The 21162-nt window shown below is 36.0% G+C and overlaps 1 protein-coding gene across 3 annotated transcripts in view; it reads right to left on the reverse strand.

Annotated features, from left to right (window-relative positions):
- LUC7L2 (LUC7 like 2, pre-mRNA splicing factor) overlaps positions 1-21162 on the reverse strand; it is a 57850-nt gene that overhangs the window by 35948 nt on the left and 740 nt on the right. The window contains exons 2-5 of one of the 3 annotated variants that reach the window (XM_057731411.1): positions 18287-18563; positions 15605-15706; positions 8523-14380; positions 6851-6945 (exon numbers count right to left, since the gene is read on the reverse strand). In XM_057731411.1, the coding sequence (XP_057587394.1) occupies positions 6851-6945; positions 8523-8580 (153 nt within the window). In that variant the 5' untranslated portion in view covers positions 8581-14380; positions 15605-15706; positions 18287-18563. The remainder of the gene's footprint in view (positions 1-6850; positions 6946-8522; positions 14381-15604; positions 15707-18286; positions 18564-21162) is intronic. The other 2 variants (XM_057731412.1, XM_057731410.1) reach the window with 2 other exon arrangements.

Here is a 21162-nt window from a genome sequence, read left to right on the forward strand (position 1 = left end):
GGCGTACAGGTACGTGAAGTTTCTTATACAATTCTATTTTTATTTATAGTTGAAATTTTTTATTAAAGAAATTTAAAAAGATTCTCTCCTCAAACTCAAAATTCAATATTACAGAATAAAAATTAAAATTAATTTGGGGGCTTCCCTGGTGGTCCAGTGGTAAAGAATCTGCCTTCCAATACAGCGGATGCAGGTTCAATCCCAGTTAGGGAACTAAGCCCATGAGCCACAACTACTTAGCCCGAGCACCACAACTAAAGAGGAGCCCGCATGCCACAACAAAAGATCCAGTGTGCCACAACAAAGGCCTGATGCAGCCAAATAAATTTTTTTAAAAACTGTTAAAAATGCCTAAGTATCAAAAAAACAAACAAACAAACAAAAAAACAAAACAAAAAAACCCTTTCCAGAGAAGAGGTTATGAGTTTAAAGTATCCACAGACTAATTTTTTCACATCTGCATGTGAAACCACTGCTGTCATGTTTTAATAAGCAACTCAAAATCAAGATACTCTCCAGCTCCTTATCTGTTAGAAAGTAACACTTTTTCCACAATCATTAATTTTTGAAATTCAAGTTAGTTTCTGGAACATTTATTTCACTTTCTACTTCTGGGTGATTGATTATTCATTTAACACAATGGAGGGACACGGTTCTAGATGCTGGGGATGTAACACTGAACAAAAACGTTCCTGCCCTCACTAGGAAACTTACAATCTACTGAATGGTTGAGAACATTTTTTGCAAGTTTAGTTCTTATCACTTACTCTGCTTCTCTAAACTTTCATGGCTCCTTTAAATCTGTACCATCAAAGGGACTTAAGTAGTTTTAAAGTTCAGGTTTGTAGGTATCCAAGGAATTGATTTTAACCAAGCCTTAAAACTTCATTTTGGATAAAACTCAGAACCTACGGGGGACACCATAAAATCAACCGTCAGGATTTTTGACAACCAATACTCCCATCCAATCACTTCAAAAAGGCAGGTAAAATTTTACTTTATCCCTGTCCCTAAGTATTTCTCAAGATCAGCTCTTCTTAAATTCTATTGTGGAGCAACAGAATCTCTTTTTAAAAACAAAATGTCGGGACTTCCTAGGTGGCGCAGTGGGTAAGAATCTGCCTGCCAATGCAGGGGACGTGGGTTCGATCCCTGCCCCAGGAAGATACCATATGCTGCGGAGCAACTAAGCCTGTGCACCACAACTATTGAGCCTGAGCCCGTGTGCCACAACTATTGAGCCCATGTGCTACAACTACTGAAGCCCACACGCCTAGCACCCATGCTCTGCAACAAGAGAGGACACCTCAATGAGAAGCCCACGCACCACAATGAAGAGTAGCCCCCACTCACCGCAACTAGAGAAAGCCCGTGTGCAGCAACGAAGACCCAACACAGCCAATAAAATAAATAAATAAATAAATAAATTTATTTAAAAAAAAAAAAAAATAATGTCATGGGGACTTCCTAGGTGGCACAGTGGTTAAGAATTCGCCTGCCAGAAACAGACACAGATGTAGAGAACAAACATATGGACCCCAAGTGGGGAAAGTAGGGAGGGTTGGGGGGGGAATGAATTGGGAGACTGGGACTGCCATATAAACATTACTAATAAGAAAAAATATATATCAAATTGTACACTCTAAATATATGCAGTTTATTGTATATTAACTGTATCTCAATAAAACTTCTTCAAAAAAAAAAAAAAAAGAATTCACCTGCCAGTGCATGGGACACAAGTTCGATGCCTGCTCCAGGAAGATACCACATGCTATGGAACAACTAAGCCTGTGCGCCACAACCACTGAGCCTGCGCTCTAGAGCCCATGAGCCGCAACTATTAAGCCTGTGTGCCACAACTACTGAAGCCCACGCACCCAGAGCCCGTGCTCTGCAACAAGAGAAGCCACCACAATGAGGAGCCCATGCACAATGAAGAGTAGCCCCAGCTCGCCACAACTAGAGAAAGCCCGTGTGCAGCAAGAAAGACCCAACACAGCCAATAAATAAATAAAATAAAATTTATTTAAAAAAAAGTCACGGAAAAATCCCTATATTTAAAATGTGTAAAATTCCAGTCAAAATCGGAAAGACTGGCCTGTCCCCAGGTCAGAGGTGCACAAGGTACCTCTAAGGACATTTCAGAAATATCTGAAAGTCACTGTCCTAGGTAATTGTGTTACCTAAAAAAACTAACAGCACGACAAAAAACATTTTAAAAAGTATTCAGGTTAAAATAACTCTAAGATTCCTCTGTGGTACTATGATTCTTTGTGAGACATATGACAAAGACAATTTCTCTGAGCCTTAATTTTTCCATCTATCTAAAATGATGGCCTTACACTGGAAGACATGATGGCCTGTCAACATTAAAATTATACTATGGATGAAGGGTATAAGAAAATTAGTACTGGCCATTTCTGAATTTAGGATAGATGCATTATGAGAATATACATTTCCATCTCTGCAGGTCTTAATTTCAAGCTTCTGATGCCATCTGCTTTAGATTTAATGCCTTCTGTAAATTATTACTATCATATGTCTTTTTCCCGGGTCACTAGAACTAGATGGAAAGATTTTTTTAAGCACTTCAATATACTTATCTTTCCTTAGGGAATATATGTGCCAGAAATAATGTGGCTTATTTTGGGGGGGGGGCGGGGGACAACTCTACTTAGGTTTTTTGTTTTTGCCTAAATCTGAAAGAGGATGCTACCTACTTTCTGCATGGTTAATAGAAGAGGGAGAAATCTAAACGTCCCAAAGGAGGAAAAGGAGTGAGACTAAAATGAAAAATTATAAACAGGAAAATAATCCAAGCCTTTGAAATACTTCCTAATAACTTCCTAATTATATAAATATTTATGCTTCTTACAAAAACCATAATCTAAAGATACATATACACACAATTATTTTGATTCTCTGTTCTACATTTTACCTCCTCTGATTAATTTGTTAGCTTAAGAGTTAGCTATACCAGGGGGACTTCCCTGGTGGTCCAGTGGCTAAGAATCCACTTTCCAAGGCTTCCCTTGTAGCACAGTGGTTAAGAATCTGCCTGCCAGTGCAGGGCACACAGGTTCAATCCCTGGTCTGGGAACATTCCACATGTCGCAGAACAACTAGACCCATGAGCCACAACTACTGAGTCCATGCACTGCAACTACTGAAGCCTGCACTAGAGAGAAGCCCATGGGCCACAACAAAGAGCCCACACGCCCCAATGAAAGATCCCACATGCCACAACAAGATCCTGTGTGCCACAACTAAGACCCAACACAGCCAAAAATAAAATAAATATATATATATAAAAAAAAGAGGACTTCCTAGGTGGCGCAGTGGTTAAGAATCCACCTGCCAATGCAGGGGACACGGATTCGATCCCTGCCCCAGGAAGATACCACATGCTGCAGAGCAACTAAGCCCATGCACCACAACTATTGAGCCTGTGCTCTAGATCCTGTGAGCCACAACTATTGAGCCCATGTGCCACAACTACTGAAGCCCACACGCCTAGAGCCCATGCTCTACAACAAGAGAAGCCACCACAATGAGAAGTCTGCACACTACAATGAAGTATACCAGCCCCCGCAACTAGAGAAAGCCATGTGCAGCAACAAAGACCCAACACAGCCAATAAATAAATTTATTTATTAAAAAAAAAGAGAGTTATACCAGAATAACCTATATGAGAAAACAATTTGAAAAGGAATGGATATACATATATGTATGACTGAATCATTTTGCTATATACCTGAAACTAACACAACATTGTAAATCAACTATACTCCAATATAAAATAAAAGTTAAAAAAAAAAAGAAAAAAAGTTAAGTTATACCATAGTAACAGACTGTAATGATAAAATGTTACAGTGGCATTTGTATCAAACTGAATTCCAAAAATATTCCATACTGTCAGTTATGAGTATATTTTTAGAAACCATACTCTTCATCTCCAAGTGCTCTGTATAAAGTTCAACCTTTTTATAATAGTAAAAAAGCCAGAGAACATATTCCTGTGTATTATTTTGCTAAATAATCTAGAATATCGATGAGTCATATTCTGCTGGAAGTGACAGATCTGAGGAATAAGGTTTAAAGAAGGGCAACTTTTAGCTACACAAAAAAACCATTACAAAAACAGTTACAATTTAGTTCTTTTCATCCTTGATCTAACATGTCAAAAAAAAAAAAAAGAAAAAAAAAGCATCTTCAACAGAGGTATGAACTGTTAGATTCTGTGCCAGAAAAGCATTTGTTCTACAGAGACTGGTTTCTAAAGAAGTCAGAGCTCTGTAATTACAAACCATTTGTACATAGGATAAACTGTTATAAATAGCCTTTTTTAGTAATAAGGGTCATGAGCAAGTCACTCTATGGATGGTTTCAAGTTCTCAAGGACATCGCTCTATGACAACCTTGGATTCTTACAAAGTCCTAGAGCCAGTACTTAAAACTCTGCTTAAGAGGTTCACAACCACTTAACCCGTCTTACATAGGACAATCTCTTGCCTATTAAGCTGACAAAAAGGAGATATCTCTCAGTTTCCCTGGCAAGTGCCTTTCAAAGGGCTTTCCTTAACTGTTTTTCAAGTGATCCAAGATACCATCAATTTTAAGCCTCATTATTAAATTCTGTACCATAAGAAAAATGTTACAAATTAAAATAGTATATTTCTATCATCAATTTTAAGATGCATATTTCAGAGATATTAAAATTTGAAAAAATGTGCTTCTTACAAACCTATCAGCAAGAATTTTACAAGAAGGAAAGCCCAAGACCAACCACTCATCCTTTTTATTTAACATGATGAATGATTAAGTATTACCTACAGAATAGAAAACACGTTGAATAAAACTATAGCTCAGAAAATTTGGTTCCAGTTTTACTTTAAATCAGTGGAACTGAATAATTTTGAATAAATTACTATCATTAAGGCTAAATATGGAACAGACACCCAACAGAATTATTCTGAGAAATAAACAACTGTAACTGCATTGTATGCATTATAAAATGTAAAAGCACAATTGTGATGTCAGTTTTTTTTTCCTTATTACTAATGCCATACCTGAAGAATATAATAATGTGTCGAAGTCTTGCTATGGCTGGTTTTAAAATATTAAAAATTTAAATTCTGCCATTTTATCAACTAATCTTGTTCTCAAAATTCATCTGAAGTGATAAGCCTTAAATGAAATATCATTAAATGTTAAATTTAATAGTAAATGTGAAGAATCAAATAATCCTAGAGATAATTACAGATATTACAGATTTCAACTGTATTATAAAAGATTAGAAAATACTTTATGGAAGTTCTAAAGAGTACATATCAGGGTTAATTATCTGTCACAGTCCTAATTTAAGTGCTCAGTAACTGGATTTCTTCTCTTGTAATATTACACTTTAAAAAAATTTAAGTATTACATATTTTTTAAATGTTAGCTCTTCTATTTCTTTTAACATAATATAATTTCAATGGTCTTTCCTACTGGAAAAAGACAGAGGTGTTTCCTATCAAAAATGCCTTGATACTTATATATTTGGGGTATTTGACACCTCCTATCAGGAAGAAACCACTCATTAAGACTCCACACTTTCTTGGACTTCCCTGTTGGCACAGTGGTTAACAATCTGCCTGCCAATGCAGGGGACACAGGTTCGATCCCTGGTCTGGGAAGATTTCACACGCTGCGGAGCAACTAAGGCCCTTGTGCCACAACTACTGAGCCCACATGCCACAACTACTGAAGCCCACGCACCTAGAGCCCATGCTCCACAACATGAGAAGCCACCACAATGAGAAGCCCACGCACCACAACGAAAGAGTAGCCCCACTCACCGCAACTAGAGAAAGCCCGTGCGCATCAATGAAAACCCAACGCAGTCAATAAATACATAAATTTATATTAAAAAAAAAAAAAAAAGACTCCGTGCTTCCACTGCAGGGAGCATGGGTTTCATCCCTGGTCAGAGAACCAATAAGATACCGCAAGCCACGTGGAACAGCCAAATAAAAAAAAAATGAAGAAACCACTCATTTAGACATCTTTAATTAAAGGAACTCATTGTTTCTGCAAATGGAAGTTTGAAATCTTTTCATTTCATACAAATGACAAAGTCAGCTAAATGTTTAGACACTACCAGCCCTCTTCTGTTATCCCTGTGAATGGAAGCTCTTAAAAATGAGTAACATTTCAATCAAATCCAAAAGCCAAGGAATCAAATCCATTGCCCCATTTAAATAAGTCCATCATCCTGTGATTTACCTACCAAATTAAAATGATGCTACTCCAAGATTAACCAACCTCACTAGATGTAGAATCTAAATTAAGTGAGCTTTACATTATTAGGAGTAAGCAATATAAGTGAATTTTAGCCAACAACACTACTCACAAATTAAGCTGTATAAATAGTTAACAAAATATTTTCCCCATGATTTCCACAATACGAATGTGCACAAATCTCAATAAAAATGTATAATGTTTTGGATAAAAGTCTACTCTGTTCAACAGTGAAGTACACAATTTAAAAAATCATTTACATTATTTCTAAACTAAAAGTGCAACTGCGGTATAATAACTGCCTCTATGTTCCAAAAAAGAAATGCTTTTTAACAGCTTGCTCTGAAGAATGGAAAAATTATAAAGTAAAATACAGCAATTATTTTTGTGAGGAATCTCAGTATTGCAGATCTAAATTATCAACCTGAATATAAGAGATGCAAATTGCTCCACAAGTATTTAAAAAAAAAATCACTGCATAATAATTTGACACGAAATTAAGACTTTATCAAATAGTTCATTTTTGTAGTATACCAATAATAAAACAATAGATTTAATAAACACGTACAGTTCCAGACAGGACATCATGGGGACAACAGTTGAGAAGGTGACTCTTGCATACTCTGTCATCACTGAATTTGATTCGTTGACGAGTTGTATCTCCTGTAATAGAGGAAAGTTAATAACATTCAAGGTTAGACAAGTGGAAAATATTTATTTTCTGAGAGCCCTACTAACACTAGCTTTTTATGTGTGGCTATACACACACTTATAAATCAGCTCAAGAGGGGTTAGTTTTTTATATAATATCCTATAGAAAAACTATTTTAGACAACATGCAGTTGCAGTATGTGTACTGCACATGTAATTCAAATAGTCAAAGTGGGAAAGCAATGCATCCTGTTAAAAAGAGTACTTCAGAAAAGCATAGGATTTAGAGCAGGAATGGACCTTAAAGATTATCGAGTCCAACTCCTTCATACTGCAGATGAGAAACTGAGGCCCCAAGAGGTTAAGCGACTTGCAGCAGAACCACTAGCAGAATTTCTACTGGTATACAATGTTCCCTACTTGACACTAAGCACTGATTTATTTTGTAATTATTTACATTAATTGAAAAAACATAAAAAGTAATCTTGCAAACATTGCATACACACTGCGAATCCCCACTGAACCCCAGACGCCATTTCTTCCACTATTTTGTTCCAGCTGAAGTGTCTCCCTTTTGCTGCTAGGAGGAGTTAGAGAGGGTAGAATAACGTGTTTAAGAGCGTACAAACCTGGAAGAAGGACTTACACACCAGTCAAACAAAGGCACATTGCCTAAATGAAATGTTAACTTTAATGCCTCCAAAGGTCTCACACCTCCAAGTTTTATGTAGTCTGTGCTACAAGTGGCCAAAATGGGTACATTTAAATTCATTCTGTCTTCATTTAACGTAATACACCTCCTAAGCAACAGAAGCACCCAACCTGCTAATCAAATATGCCTATCTACTCAAAACTTTAAAGAATCTAAGAAAAAGAAAAGTAACTATCACTAACAGCAAAATACAGATGTTAGTTACTATATTTTTGCTTAGACTCTCTTTGGGGAGAAAAAAACTCTAAAGGATGTTTCCTCGAAGTAGAATGATAAGCCCTAGGAAATGAAGGTGTTTTATTTTTAGCCTTAAATTGACTACATCGCTGATGAATGAAAACCTACTGGTGAATTACTGAAGCAAGTACTGTTGGTACCAAAACAGATTTTAAATACCACTGTATTAAAAACTTTCATCTAGGCAGTTATTCAATTATTTAAATTAATTTCTGCTTTTCACATGTGAATAACAAAAAAAGGTTAAAACTTTACCCCTTTCACATGGTCTTATTTTGAAGAGCTTAACTCAAAGTCAACTAAATACTATATTTTTAGGCGGGGTAAGATTTTGTTCAAATTGTTTTAATTTGGTTAAAAAGATTTAAAGAACATTAATTTGCAACCAGGGTTTATAAAATTTTAAGAACAGTAATTTATATCTAAAATGATGGCTTCAGAGCAGTTCAACAATAGGTTTTCTAGAGGCTAGTCTCTAGTTACAGTAGGTTATTTCTGACACCACAATTTGGAATAATTCATTTAGTGTTCACGCCTGCTACTATAATAAAAGTTATTTTGATGGTTCTTTTTTGCTTTTAAACACAACTGCTTTTGTTCCACATTCATTAACACATCTGAAAAGTTAGTGATAACTCACGGCTCGGCGAATGCGGGGCCTTTCTGACACTCCCTTGCAGACTGAAGTAGGCAGGCATAGATACATTGAACCTTTACAAATAAAACAAGGGGCCAGATTGTTCAGTTTGTATAGAATAGACCCTGCCAGCAATTTCAATACAGCATCTAGAAGTACATGTTGACTGTAAAGATTCTTGTATATGAAAACAAAAGTGAACAAAATCAGGGGTTTTGTTTTTTTGTTTTAAACACTGACTTAACAAGTGTAACCCTAGAGAAGAATATGATTGATCATAGTTTTAAAAGCCCAAGGCTGGAACTCTATAAAGTGGTCCTTGGGCAAACTATGGTTTTAAAAAATGTTTTTTTAATAAAGTATAGTTCATCCAGACTTTGGTGAGGGCCTTAAGCTCATGTCAGAATGGTACTCTGATGAGCTCACACCAGAGTGGCAATGCTGTATTAGAGGCTTTTTGCTTTCTCACATGTAAGAAAAATTATTTTAAATCTGTACCCAAAATATGCTAAGAAATTTAATATAAATTTTTGAAGAAGAAAAAACTTACATATGTAGAAGTCTCCCTGCTACAAGTATCTAAGCTTTTCAGTAATGCAACAGCAGTATTGTTTCAGAGCTTTGTCAAATTAAATGGCTCAAGACTATTATAAGCTTAAAATAAAATTAAGATTCTTAGAAGTTTTACTAGTCAAAGACTTCGTCAGAAATCACAACATAAATCTAATATTAAGGTATATGTGCCCTGAAGACACTGCTATCAGACAAAATGTGAACAATTCTAAATATGAATTAAACAAAATTATCCCTGATGACCTTTAAAAAAGTGTCAGTTTCTATAAATGCCAAAAAGTATTTTTAAATAACTCCTCACTACACATGAATGATTGCTCTATAAACATTTGATAACTGCAGCAAACACAATACAGCTATCAAATATCAGCCTGTACAGTACAGAAATCTTTATAACAATGACATAATAAAATTCCTAATAATTTGGGATACAGAAATACCCTGAGAGGGACTAGCAACTGAGTGTCTGTTTATTGATATTTTTAAAATTTTACTTGAGAGACTTTAAGGTTAACATTTTAAAATAATTTGGTTATATTACCATGCAGTATTTAATACATTTATTTGGGCTTATGCCATGAAAGTATAATCTGGCTAAACCAACAAAGAATTTAAAACAAAAATACTAGTATTTTTGGTTTCTGTCAATATATCTGGCCCAAACCATGTTTTTCCAAAGAAACTAGGTAAAACAGTACCCACTAAAAAACAAAGGGGGGAGGGGGAAACTGTAATTAATAAGGAATAAATATGAACCAAATCTCCTTATAATACAAGGAATTACTTTATTAATTCAATGTACTTTATCTCTGGGTTTTCTGGATATATATTCATTATAAAAATAACCTAAGTTAAAAAAAAAATTGGTCTGTTACACTAACATTGGATCCAAATCATAGAATCAAGCCGATTACTGAACATATCCTCTGTGCTAGGCAATAGGATTACAAAGAGGCATTTAAGACAAGCTCTCTACCCTCAAGGAGCCCATCGTTTTCCTAGAGAAACAGGACATTTAAATGCAGTAACAAGTCATAACAAAAGGAAGCATGATCCAAGTGCCAAATGAATGTTTGTAATGGATGAAATACTACCAAATAGTAGTAGTTCAGGAATTCTAAGACTAGAATGACCACCAAGGACTGAAGAGGTTAGAGAAGGCTTCCTGTGATAAGTAGAAGCCATTATTTGAAGGAAAGATAGGACTCAGACCAAAGGAAAGGTGAAAGAAGAGCATTCCAAACTGGCATAATACCTTTGACAAAGCTTACAGAGGCAGGAAGGTTTGGGAAACAGTAAGTAAAGCACATCTGACTTTGGCAAATGGCTTCATGTAGCGAAATAGCAAAGTTGGGGCAAGAATAATATTTTTAGGGTAAAATTTGATTTAGTTTTTTCTTCACCCAGATTTTAAATGTGTAAACAAAGAAAAAAAGTTTAAAAATAATGGGGCAGAGATTAGACCAAGCTGAGTTCACAACAAAATGCCCTACACATAAAAACATGGCAGGCTCTCTTCTCTATAACCTCTATAATACTAATTAATTAGGTTTTGTACATAACTATAATGACAAGGTTTGAGATTAAAAACTTGATTTTGAACTTGGAAAGAAAAGGTGTTCTTCATCTGAATGGAAGTATCAAAATTTCTATTAATGTTTTTTCTACCAAGCAACTAACTTCAGAGTAACAACTCTCTTAACCTCTCTCTGTTCAACCCCTTCATGAGTTTCATGAATTATAACCTATATTTGGGAACACCTGAGTCACAGGTGTACAATAAAAGCTGGAATACATATTATTCCTCTCAAGGTCTTTCAGTAATGTTAACAGAACCTCAGGTGCTACTGAGGCAGTTTCACTCAGGGAATATGGACAGGTCACTCTAAAAAGAAGGCTTCTGTCCAAACTACTCAAATATTGCTATTCTCAAAACCCCCTTCAATCTGTAGGGAGGGAAGATAAGCCCACTGTAAATCCCAACACTGCCATTTTATGGTCCTGCCTTTTCTGAAACAGACTTAAACTATAGTAGTAACACTTAAAAATCTTAGCCTAGACGGTATCTGACATCATTTTACATGGTGCATGCTATTTTCCCAATATCCACCCCCTCCCTTCCAGTGCCAACCACCCTCTCCCTCCCATACAAACAATAAATCAAATCAACTTTCATAGATTTAGGTGCTATTTTAAAAACATCAAAATTTTACTTTACCCATTCTCTCCGATGCTCCCTGTATTTTTTTAAGCTGTGAGTGGATGACCATGCTATGTGATCAACAACTGTGAAGGCTAAGCAAAAGTGAACTGAGTTTAGTATTGTAATTTCAAAAGAACCTTAAAGTTTGTAATATTTGACATATATAATGGTATGCAGAATCCTTATTTTACTGCATTTTATCAGGCATTAATGGCAAGCAATTTATAAAAACAACTAATTAGTATTTCTTTTGTACAGAATTAGCTAAGAGCTTAGCTTAGAGAAAACAGAGAGGAGAAAACTCAACAGCACACAAAACGAATGGAAGCATCCTAGTTTATAAATGGGGCCAGGAGAGGAAAAGCTCTCCCACATTCTCCAGTGGGACAATCAAAGCCCTCCCCACAGGTATACTTCTTAGGGGCCACGTGTCACTGTTGGCTTGGGACAGGGTAGGCACATTCCCTCTGAAATAAATTCCATACCCTTCTAGTGAAAGGAAAGCCAGAGCTAGAAAGAGAGGTACATAAGCTTAAAGTTTCTCATTTCCCTGTGCCCTCAAGTCTTCAAATATTCCACCTTCTTCTTACCTTTTCTTACAAAATAAGCTAAGAATCCACATAATAATGTGGGAACTATATAAAGACCAATTTCTAGTCTAGTACAGAGCAGGAAGAGACTTGTCCTGTACTAGTAAACACATCTTCATATGGACAAGTAAACCCTTATGTCTTCACATGGAACCAAGATAAAAGCTAGTGCTACACCATAACTATTATAGTAAAGAACAAATTTGGTCATTTTTACACCCTCCTCCAATAGTCTCACCGAGTCCACTAACTTCTTCCACCTACCTTTGTTGTTCCTTTAGAATTTAGCCTAAAGCTCACCTATAAGAACCCTTTTATAATAACCTTAAAAGAAAAAGCTCCTATTACTCCATGTTACCTTGTTAATAAATACACTCCGTTTAATCCATTGTATATTTATATAGTACAAAGTATACGGTTCATTTTATGAAAAGATGCACTACCATGTTTTAATATTACTGACGCTTTGAAAACATTTAATAAGACTCGATACATGCCAAACTTGTCAGGAATGTATTTATTACATAAGGAAAGGAAAGAAAAAATACTCAGCCAAAGATGGGCAGCAGGAAAGACTAATTAAGGCATTCTCCCTTCCAAATGTAATATCAAGTAACTTCTTTCTAACAAAACTTATAAAATCATACTAAGTAGTAGTAGAGGCTTTCCTTTCCCCCAGAAAATGCAAAAATAAGGGTACTGAAAGGCTATCCCTCTTAATTCTTTCATATGGTCCTATAGGTTTATCATTACAAATAGGTACTAATATCACCCCTACCATAATCCCCATGACAAGCCTGACATTTTAAAAATGCAATGCCCACTGTAGAAGAAATTTCCAAAACAAGTTCATTCTTGCTCAATATGATCCAAGATTAATAACGCTAAAATAATTTTTTAAATCAGCGTACTTGCCTATGAAAATCCATATAAAAATTATAAGGAATGAAACTAGGAAACAGCCTTGGTAGTAGGAGGAAAAGCTTACTCAGGGTCTTTAAGAGCTAGCAGAATGGTGAAGGAAATGTGCAAAAAGAAATACTAAAGTAGCTACATTTCAAGGGCTCTATTCCACCCCTTGCCACAACCCTATCTTCTCTTATTATACAAGCATAGAATCTTGGCCACTGACAGGGGCCAATGCCATCACATTTCTGCCAGGGGGATACATGCTTTAGGAAATCAACATATTCCTCCCCTTAGATTTAAGACACACATTAGAAAAGCCTGAATAAATAGTTACCCACAAATTTACTCCTAAAAGTGGATTATATACAATTTGTTTTATGGTATATGTCATCAAGGGAAGTCACCCATAAAAAAGTTGCAACCTGCTAAATTTCATATTTTGATACTTAGTTGCAATTCTGATACAATAACATCTATACTCTGGATATCTGGTGCCTTTTATCATCCATAACTTTTTATACACAAAATTAGAAGTAATGAAAGCTATCTTTGGCTATGAAGTAATAGCTGAAAAGAACCAAAGAAAAAGTAATTGGCTGATTTGTCTATTAAAGTGACAAGTTCTGAATGGTTGGTGATTGCTATAAAAGCTAAGCAGAGCCTCCCCAAATCTAAAACCAACAAAGAAAAGAAATAAAAAGGGAAAAGAAATGAGAATATCAAAGGACAGAGGTGACAACAACTCAATGATAAAGGAAGTTAAAATGAAAAACGGAGATTACCATGAAGGAGACTGAGCCTTAGAACTACTGAAACAACAGCAGGAAAACCGTGACATATTCACAAGAATTGCCTTTGGGGGAAAGGACTGAAACTGTGAAGGAGAACATAAGGGACTTCATTTGTAACACTTTTTTTTTTTAAATCTGAGGGAAACATACAAAATAACATTTGTTCATTCCTATAGGTGTTAGGTAGTCTTTTATATATTTTTAAACACTTTTCAAAATTAGACACCTATATGCAATCAGTATCACAGAATTTATCACTTAAAAATAAACTTAACGGTTCATATGTAAATCTTCACTCCCTACTAGACTTTCAGTCCCTCTAGGATTAGAGTCCTACGTCACTACTTTATCACAGTCAAACAACAACAGAAGCAAATATGTCCATCATCTCTATTAAAAAGCAAGCAAGAAAGAAACTGAAGCAACTCAGCAACCTAAAGATAGTCAGGTTCTAGTCCCACAGACAATTACTACACCCGAAAACACATCAGCCAGTATCAGAACACCATGTCTGGGAAAGTATTCCCTCTAATACTATGAGGCAAATTAAATCATTTATTTTCATACCAGAATTTCTCAAAATACAAATACATGGTTTCTAAAATCTGAGGTGAATCAACTGTTTTCCTAGTAAGCACGCCCTGGTGGTTCCTTGTCCATAATGTAGAATCACAGCACTTTCCCCCAGTTTCTAGTCCAGGGGCTTTCTTTGATAAGCAGCTTTTCCCACAGCCAGCATCTCTTCACAATCCCACTGTGGAACAGGTTGGTGAAATCCTGAAGAAAGGCTGACCACTATGGACCAAAACATTAATCGAGAGTTAAGATGAAGCTAAATAGGTAATTTCCTCCTAGTAGTCTAGATAGACCTCTCTAGGGACTTCTATATCTCTCCATCTCATGGGTGTGTATTTCTATCTATTTCTAAGGAAAGGTCATTTCCACTTAGCGGCTTAGGTATATACAGTTCATGCAGCTTTCCTTCCATATGAGAAACTAGAATCATATTTCATGAAGTACGGGATTTGTACAAAAAAAATGACTTTAGGTGTTATATGACTTCATCAACATGATATTTTAAATATCACTCAATCACTTAGTGATTATCATGATTAAGTCAAGAATTTTCCACTTGGTGCTTACTATGTATTTAATTAATACATTTAATGAGTTCTAATTTTTAGCATAGGGTGACAACAGAGTCTAGTTATCTCTTATGACACCATGTTGTTTTCACTGCATTTATTTTTCTGGTGACAAAACTTTCATTTTAAAATTCGCTTAAATTTTCAGAAAATGAGTTGACAACCAAAATATTAAACAAACAACAAGAAAAAATGGTAAAAAACAGTAAAGGTGATATATATGACTTACATTTGGGAGATATTTATCCAGAACAGCGTTTCTCAAACTTTTAATGTGCATCAGAGTCATGTGCAAGGCTTCTTAAAACACAAATTGCTGGCCCCCATCCCCAGAACTTCTGATTTGGTAGGCCTGGGGTGGTGCGTCTAGGAATATGTGTTTCTAACAAGTTTCTGGGTGATGCTAAGGTTGCTGATCTGGGTACCACATTTTTGAGAAACACTGATTTAGAACAATGGTCAACAAGCGTTTTCATAAAGGGCCAGATAGCAAATACTTTACGCTTACCAGCTATATATCTCTGTTGCAACTACCCAACTCTGCTGCTGTGAGGCAAAGCAGCTATAGACTACACAAATGGGCATGACTGTGCTCCAACAAAACTTTATTTACAAAAAACAGGCGGGCCACAGTGCCAACCCTGATCTAAAACATAGCACCCTCAAGTAACTGAAAAGGGTATATTGTATATCATAGTAGTAGGACAGAACACAGAAGCAGCTGAACAGCAAGATACATGTATACTGTAGATACTATCCAATAAATATCCAACCTATTTTATCAAAAGGCAAAGCTTTGGAAAGTTTAACTCTGAAAGAGAAAACTGATGTCGGCAGAAAACTGAGGTCTCAAGAAAATAAAAACAAAATTTACCATGCACTCAGGAGACATGACAAAAGATTCAGCAAGGGCAGCTGGTTAAATTCTTTTCATGTTGAATCACAGAGGTCAAACATCATTGCACATGGTTCCCAACTAAATTAGAACATAAGGATCAATATCTAGTGAGTGTATTTTAAGAAAAATGTATTAAAGACTCCTTTCTCTAGCCCATATTAAACAGCAAAATATAACATTTATTCAGTTGATTGAGATACATGTTACCTTCTAATGGCTTTGAGTTTTCAAAGTCTTAAGCTACTCAGTTAAAACAAAAACAGGAAGCTGCAGCCAATTTCAGAGTTTTTAGAAGCTACTTTTCTCTCTATCCTCAATAATCTTATAAAACTGATTAACTGATCTATTTTGGCCTTGCCTTCTAATTTCTATCCTAGCAGCTGCTAGTGTATGAGAACTTAAACTGAAGAGGAACAGAATGACTTTCTTGCAGGTGCTGAATCCATAAGATTCTTGTCATAAACTTAGCCTCCCTCCCACTCCCTCATTCTCTCTCCAGTAACATGTCCCAACTTTCTTCATCTTCTTAGTCTACAATTTCTTAGTAGACTGATTATTAAGTTGGGTAGTATAATCAATTATGTGTCCTCAATGAATATACTAACAGCCCTGGGCTTTTAGGATTCTGTTCATTTCAAGCACCTTTCTGGAATTCCATTCTTGAGGAGAGTACCTGCCTCACTTAGCTAGTCTTGCCCACGCTTACTGTTTTAAGCCCTCTGTCTGTCTTTGCAACCTCAAACTTGCCTGAACCCTTAGCAACTTCAAGTTTTAATGTTGATATGAACCACCTGGTAGTGAAACTCTCACTAAACCTTACCCCTATTCATGACACCTACCTGTCCTTGACTTTTTGCTACCCATCTTGAACATGTAGCTCACTACCATTTATCCTTATATGACATCTTACCCAAACCAAATCAAAGTATTTACCTGCTGCTTTTAAATCTTATGCACTGATAGACAAAATGATTTTTCTTTGGTTTTAATTTATTTTTTTACCCGGAACACAAGAATGTCTCAGAAGCACAAGTTTCCTTGAGGAGATCTAAAGAACTGTAGAGAAGCCAAGAACACTGCAGAGTTGTAGAAGGTGATAATGTTATTGTTTTCTGGGCTGTTCTGAACATAGAAATATCATTCAGAGTTCGAAGTGAGTTAAAGTTGTTTTAAATGGATTCACTATGTGGGTGTTAACAGTTTTCAGTGTTTTGATATGCCTGGACCTCTGATAAAACCATATATTTACTAAAACTCTGTTAAACTTTATGTTTAACTAGTTAATGTCATGCTTGCTAAAATTTCTTATAATGTTAAAGGATTTACAAGCTCTAGAGTTAGATATAGCCCATTATTATTTCAAAAAATGTGTGCCTGCACATCAAAGGCTATGCCTCCTTCACTTAAAATGAACAATCCAAGTGGAATAGGAGAATGATTTACAATTGACCAAGAAATAAGTATGATTCACTATGTTAATGAGAGAAAATGAAAAGAAAATGCTCTCAATGTTGATGACAAATCAAGGAACACAGATGACAGTAAAGATGATTTTATAAAGAAAATCCACTGAAGAAAACACTACTTCAATCGTTGATTCAATCATTCATTTTGCAGAAAGGCAGCAAGGTCATACTATTCCATAGATTCAACAGTTATGTTATCACTAAACTTGTACCAGAAACAAGTGAATGATTTTCTGAACTGTATTTTCCCGGGTATCTCCTAGGATACACATCCTTTTAAATTTACATCCCATAAACTACAACTACCATACAATGTAAGTGATCACCAAAAATATTAAATTATGATTAATGCACTCTATTAACTAAGAAAGTATATCATATATTCAGAAGGATTACCATCAAAAACAGCTAAAATTATCTTAAAGCTTTAACTTTCCCTAAACATTCCCTAACCATAATGGACAACTAACGATGCTACAAAATTATAATCTATATTCTGAATTCCATTAGTCTATTGGTTGCTGTTGAGAGCAGACTGCCATTGCTGGCCTGGTGTAACCTTTCAGAGATGGTCTCTGTTCCCATTTAAAGGTTATAAGCAATTAAGAGGTATGGAATCCCCAAAACTACCTTCTGTAACTTCTTAAGTTGCTAACTTAGCATATAATCTAAATTCACACCCTCAATTTTGTTTAATTCCTATCCCTCAAACCTTGCAAGGCCTTTCTGGGGTCAGGACCAGAGACTTCTCATAACTAAACTGTACTTGTTGGCAAAAGGGCTTTAGCTAAGGCACATCCTTCCAAGTAAGCCAATTCAACAAAAATGACTGCAGGCTGTGTGAAAACACTAGATTCCTCCAACCATCACACAGACAATTCAGCTGAACTGCTGCTTATTTTTCCTTTGCTTCTCCTCCCTGCTTTCAAATGGAATGTTTGGGGAAAACAAATTATCCCTCTCCCTTCTATTAATGCTAACAACTAAAACAAAAGTACTTATAAAATTTAATGTATCTTAAACTTCAGATAAAATAAGATACTAATTTATATCTACTTATGGATCCTCCCTTTTAAAAAAATTAAAATATACTTATTTTTCAACATTTTTGAGGATAACATAGGAAGTTACTTGGCTTCTCATTTGACAGATTATAGATTTAACTTGAGGCAAAAAAGGTTAAGTGACTTACCCAAGGTTACAATTAGAGGTACAGCTGGGGCTAGAAACCAGGTCTCCTGAGTCTCAGCCCAGTGCTCTTTTCCTTAGCCCATGATGCCTTATCAGAAAAATCCAAATACAGTCAGACCCCCAGTTACATGGGTATGAGTTACACTGATTCACATATACAAACTTTATGTAGTGTGACCAATGTTTCAACTCACGCGGTACCCTGCTTCCATTTATGCAGTATGCCAGGCATCGGCACGATTTTCAGTGGCACACAGGCGGTTGCCACCACCAGGGCCCTAGGCAAAATTGCAAAGAAGGCAAAGTTTGTCTTTGGCCCTCCCACCTCCCTTATGCATTCCTCTCCCACCTCCTGGTCATCCCCCTGCCCAGCCTCCCAGCGCCATCATGCTGCCCTCTAGTTGTCCAAAGCCTCCCACTTCCACCACTCACCCAGGACTGTCCTTTCTGGGAGTGCCCAGTGACCCAAAATTACCTCTCCATTTCCCTACTAAAATTCCTATTTCTGAGAACTTCAGTAAAGTTTAGGTAATCTACATGATTAACTGATTTAAGTAATTCAAAGTAAATTACATTTAACAGACACATCTCCAAGGAGTTTAAAAAGGAACTAATTAAAAATTATGATTTGGGGTAAGGGAAGAGGAAATAAATCTTTCATTGGGGGGCAAAGGAGGTAAAATTCAAAGTGCCCTTGGCCTCCTGTGCCACCTCAGATTGCCTCACAGACAGGACACTAAGAGTTGAGGGGGTGGTTACTGCCACCCTGACAAAAAGACAGTGGCTGCTTTATAGTTAGTCTATGGGATTCAAAAATAAAATTAAATAAAAATAAAAGATAAAATAAAAATTAGACACAGCTGCTTTAAATACCCTCCTACCTACCTTTTCCATCTCTCCCACCTCTTGGATCCCCATTTCCACCTCTTAGTACCAAAGACACCCAACAGCATTCCCTGTAAGCTATTCCTGTGTCCAGTACAAAGCTTCCCATTATATGGTTTCAAATTACATGGTGTTATTCAGGAAGGTATCCATGTCCCCCTATTCCTGGATAACTTGAAGTTGACTGTACACTAAAAAAAAAAAATTCTAATTATTTAAAGGTCCTGAATCATAAGATGGAATATGTAAACTCATTAGCTACCTGGTAAGAAGGAAAAGAATGCTCTGATTCTTATCTTATATACATCAAAGAACTAATTTGGGTATCTAATTTGGGTATCTAAAAAAACATTCAATTCTTTTCCTTGAAAGTAGTATGTTTCTTACTTCTGACCCAACAGAGCAGTGACAATCCAGTCATTTCAGCTAAATAATATCGTGGACTTGTAAACATGGGTTCATTGGTAAATCCTTTTAGTCTGGAGGCAAAAAAAAACCCAGTAACAGACACATAAAAATATAAATTTATTTGTATACAAAGCAGAGTGGATTTTAGGAAATCCAAGTTTCTGCTGATTACACACAAAGGAAAAATATATATGTTAATACGTGTGTATATATGCATATATACATATACGTACACTTACACATATATTTTAATTCAGTTTTGCAATACCAGATTGGCTGCCTAGTTTGGAAATTTATCAGGTGACAGTGGTTATTTTGATCCAACTACCCTCCCAGTAAAATTAGGAAATTCAATCCATGCAGAAGATACCAAAAAATGGTACCCATCTGGGATTAAAAGGATCATGTAAAGAATGTCTTAAATGAAATGATTTATATAATTTTGCTACAAAGATTACTCTGTTAGCTAAAATCCTGGATTAAGCCCCTTCTCAAAACCATCTGTTATAAAAAACCATTCTTATCTAAAAGTGAAAAATGATAACTGATAAAAGTTTCTCCAGTGGCATTTTTAATTGATGTCAACTCTCAAGGGTTTACTACATAAATAAAATTCATTTCCTTCCCAATCTTGCCCTCGCTCTACACAACCACAAGTAGGTATGCGATCTACATCTACTTTTCTACACGTTCTACGAAGAAAGGTTCCAAGTGTGGGTGTTCATTAAAACTGAACTATGAACACTGAAAAACCATGCAAAGTATGCACTGCTAAAAGCATTTGAATTCAATAAAATGTTTTTAATCTACTCACATATTTTGCTGCAAAACATCCTAGGAAATTAAAATACCGATTGCTAAAAAGTTAAGTGTGCCTTTTCTCTTACGTCAAGCAATTTTGTCAAGAAAAAAGCATTTCTCTAATAGCTCAGAAACTATTTACCTGAACAAGCAACATACAAAAATGAGCAAGTATTGGCTTTGCTTTTAAGAGAGAAAGTAGTGAACTAGAGCCTTCCTCCATATTAGCATAGACTTGAGTCGAATTTCAAAGACTACATTACTAATTATCATTACCGAAAAAGCATCAGCATTTCATCTTATCTAGAAATTCTCTATGACAAAAAGATATCCAGCCATTAGTGGTTTTCTATATCAACTCTAACCTAAGCGCCTAAAAGGATCAATTCTACTTCATTGGGCACCACATTTTCAAAATGGTTCTATTCGGGACACAAGCAAGGTTTGTCAATATTTACTGAACAAAGCCTCTATTAAATTGTCTAACAAAATGGAGGTCTCTCGGAAAAAACAGGCCGTAACATCCTTCTTTTCACAAAATGGGCCAAACACACCCGCTTCAAGAAACCATGGTTTGGGTCAGATTTTCCCATAAGAATGGTTGTTTCATCTCTGGGACTGGATTCCTAGTAAAGGTTTTCTCCGGACCCAGGTAAGGGGGTGGTTGGTGGGGGCCAGTTCTCTCTGGACACTCTGGAGGGCGGCGGCGAGGGTTCATCCCAAAGCTCTGGGTTGAGGAATTAGTTCAGGGGGCGGAGGCTTTTGCGGTCCGCAGGTACCTAA

Source organism: Hippopotamus amphibius, chromosome 4 (assembly GCF_030028045.1).
Source record: "Hippopotamus amphibius kiboko isolate mHipAmp2 chromosome 4, mHipAmp2.hap2, whole genome shotgun sequence".
Classification (NCBI taxonomy): domain Eukaryota; kingdom Metazoa; phylum Chordata; class Mammalia; order Artiodactyla; family Hippopotamidae; genus Hippopotamus; species Hippopotamus amphibius.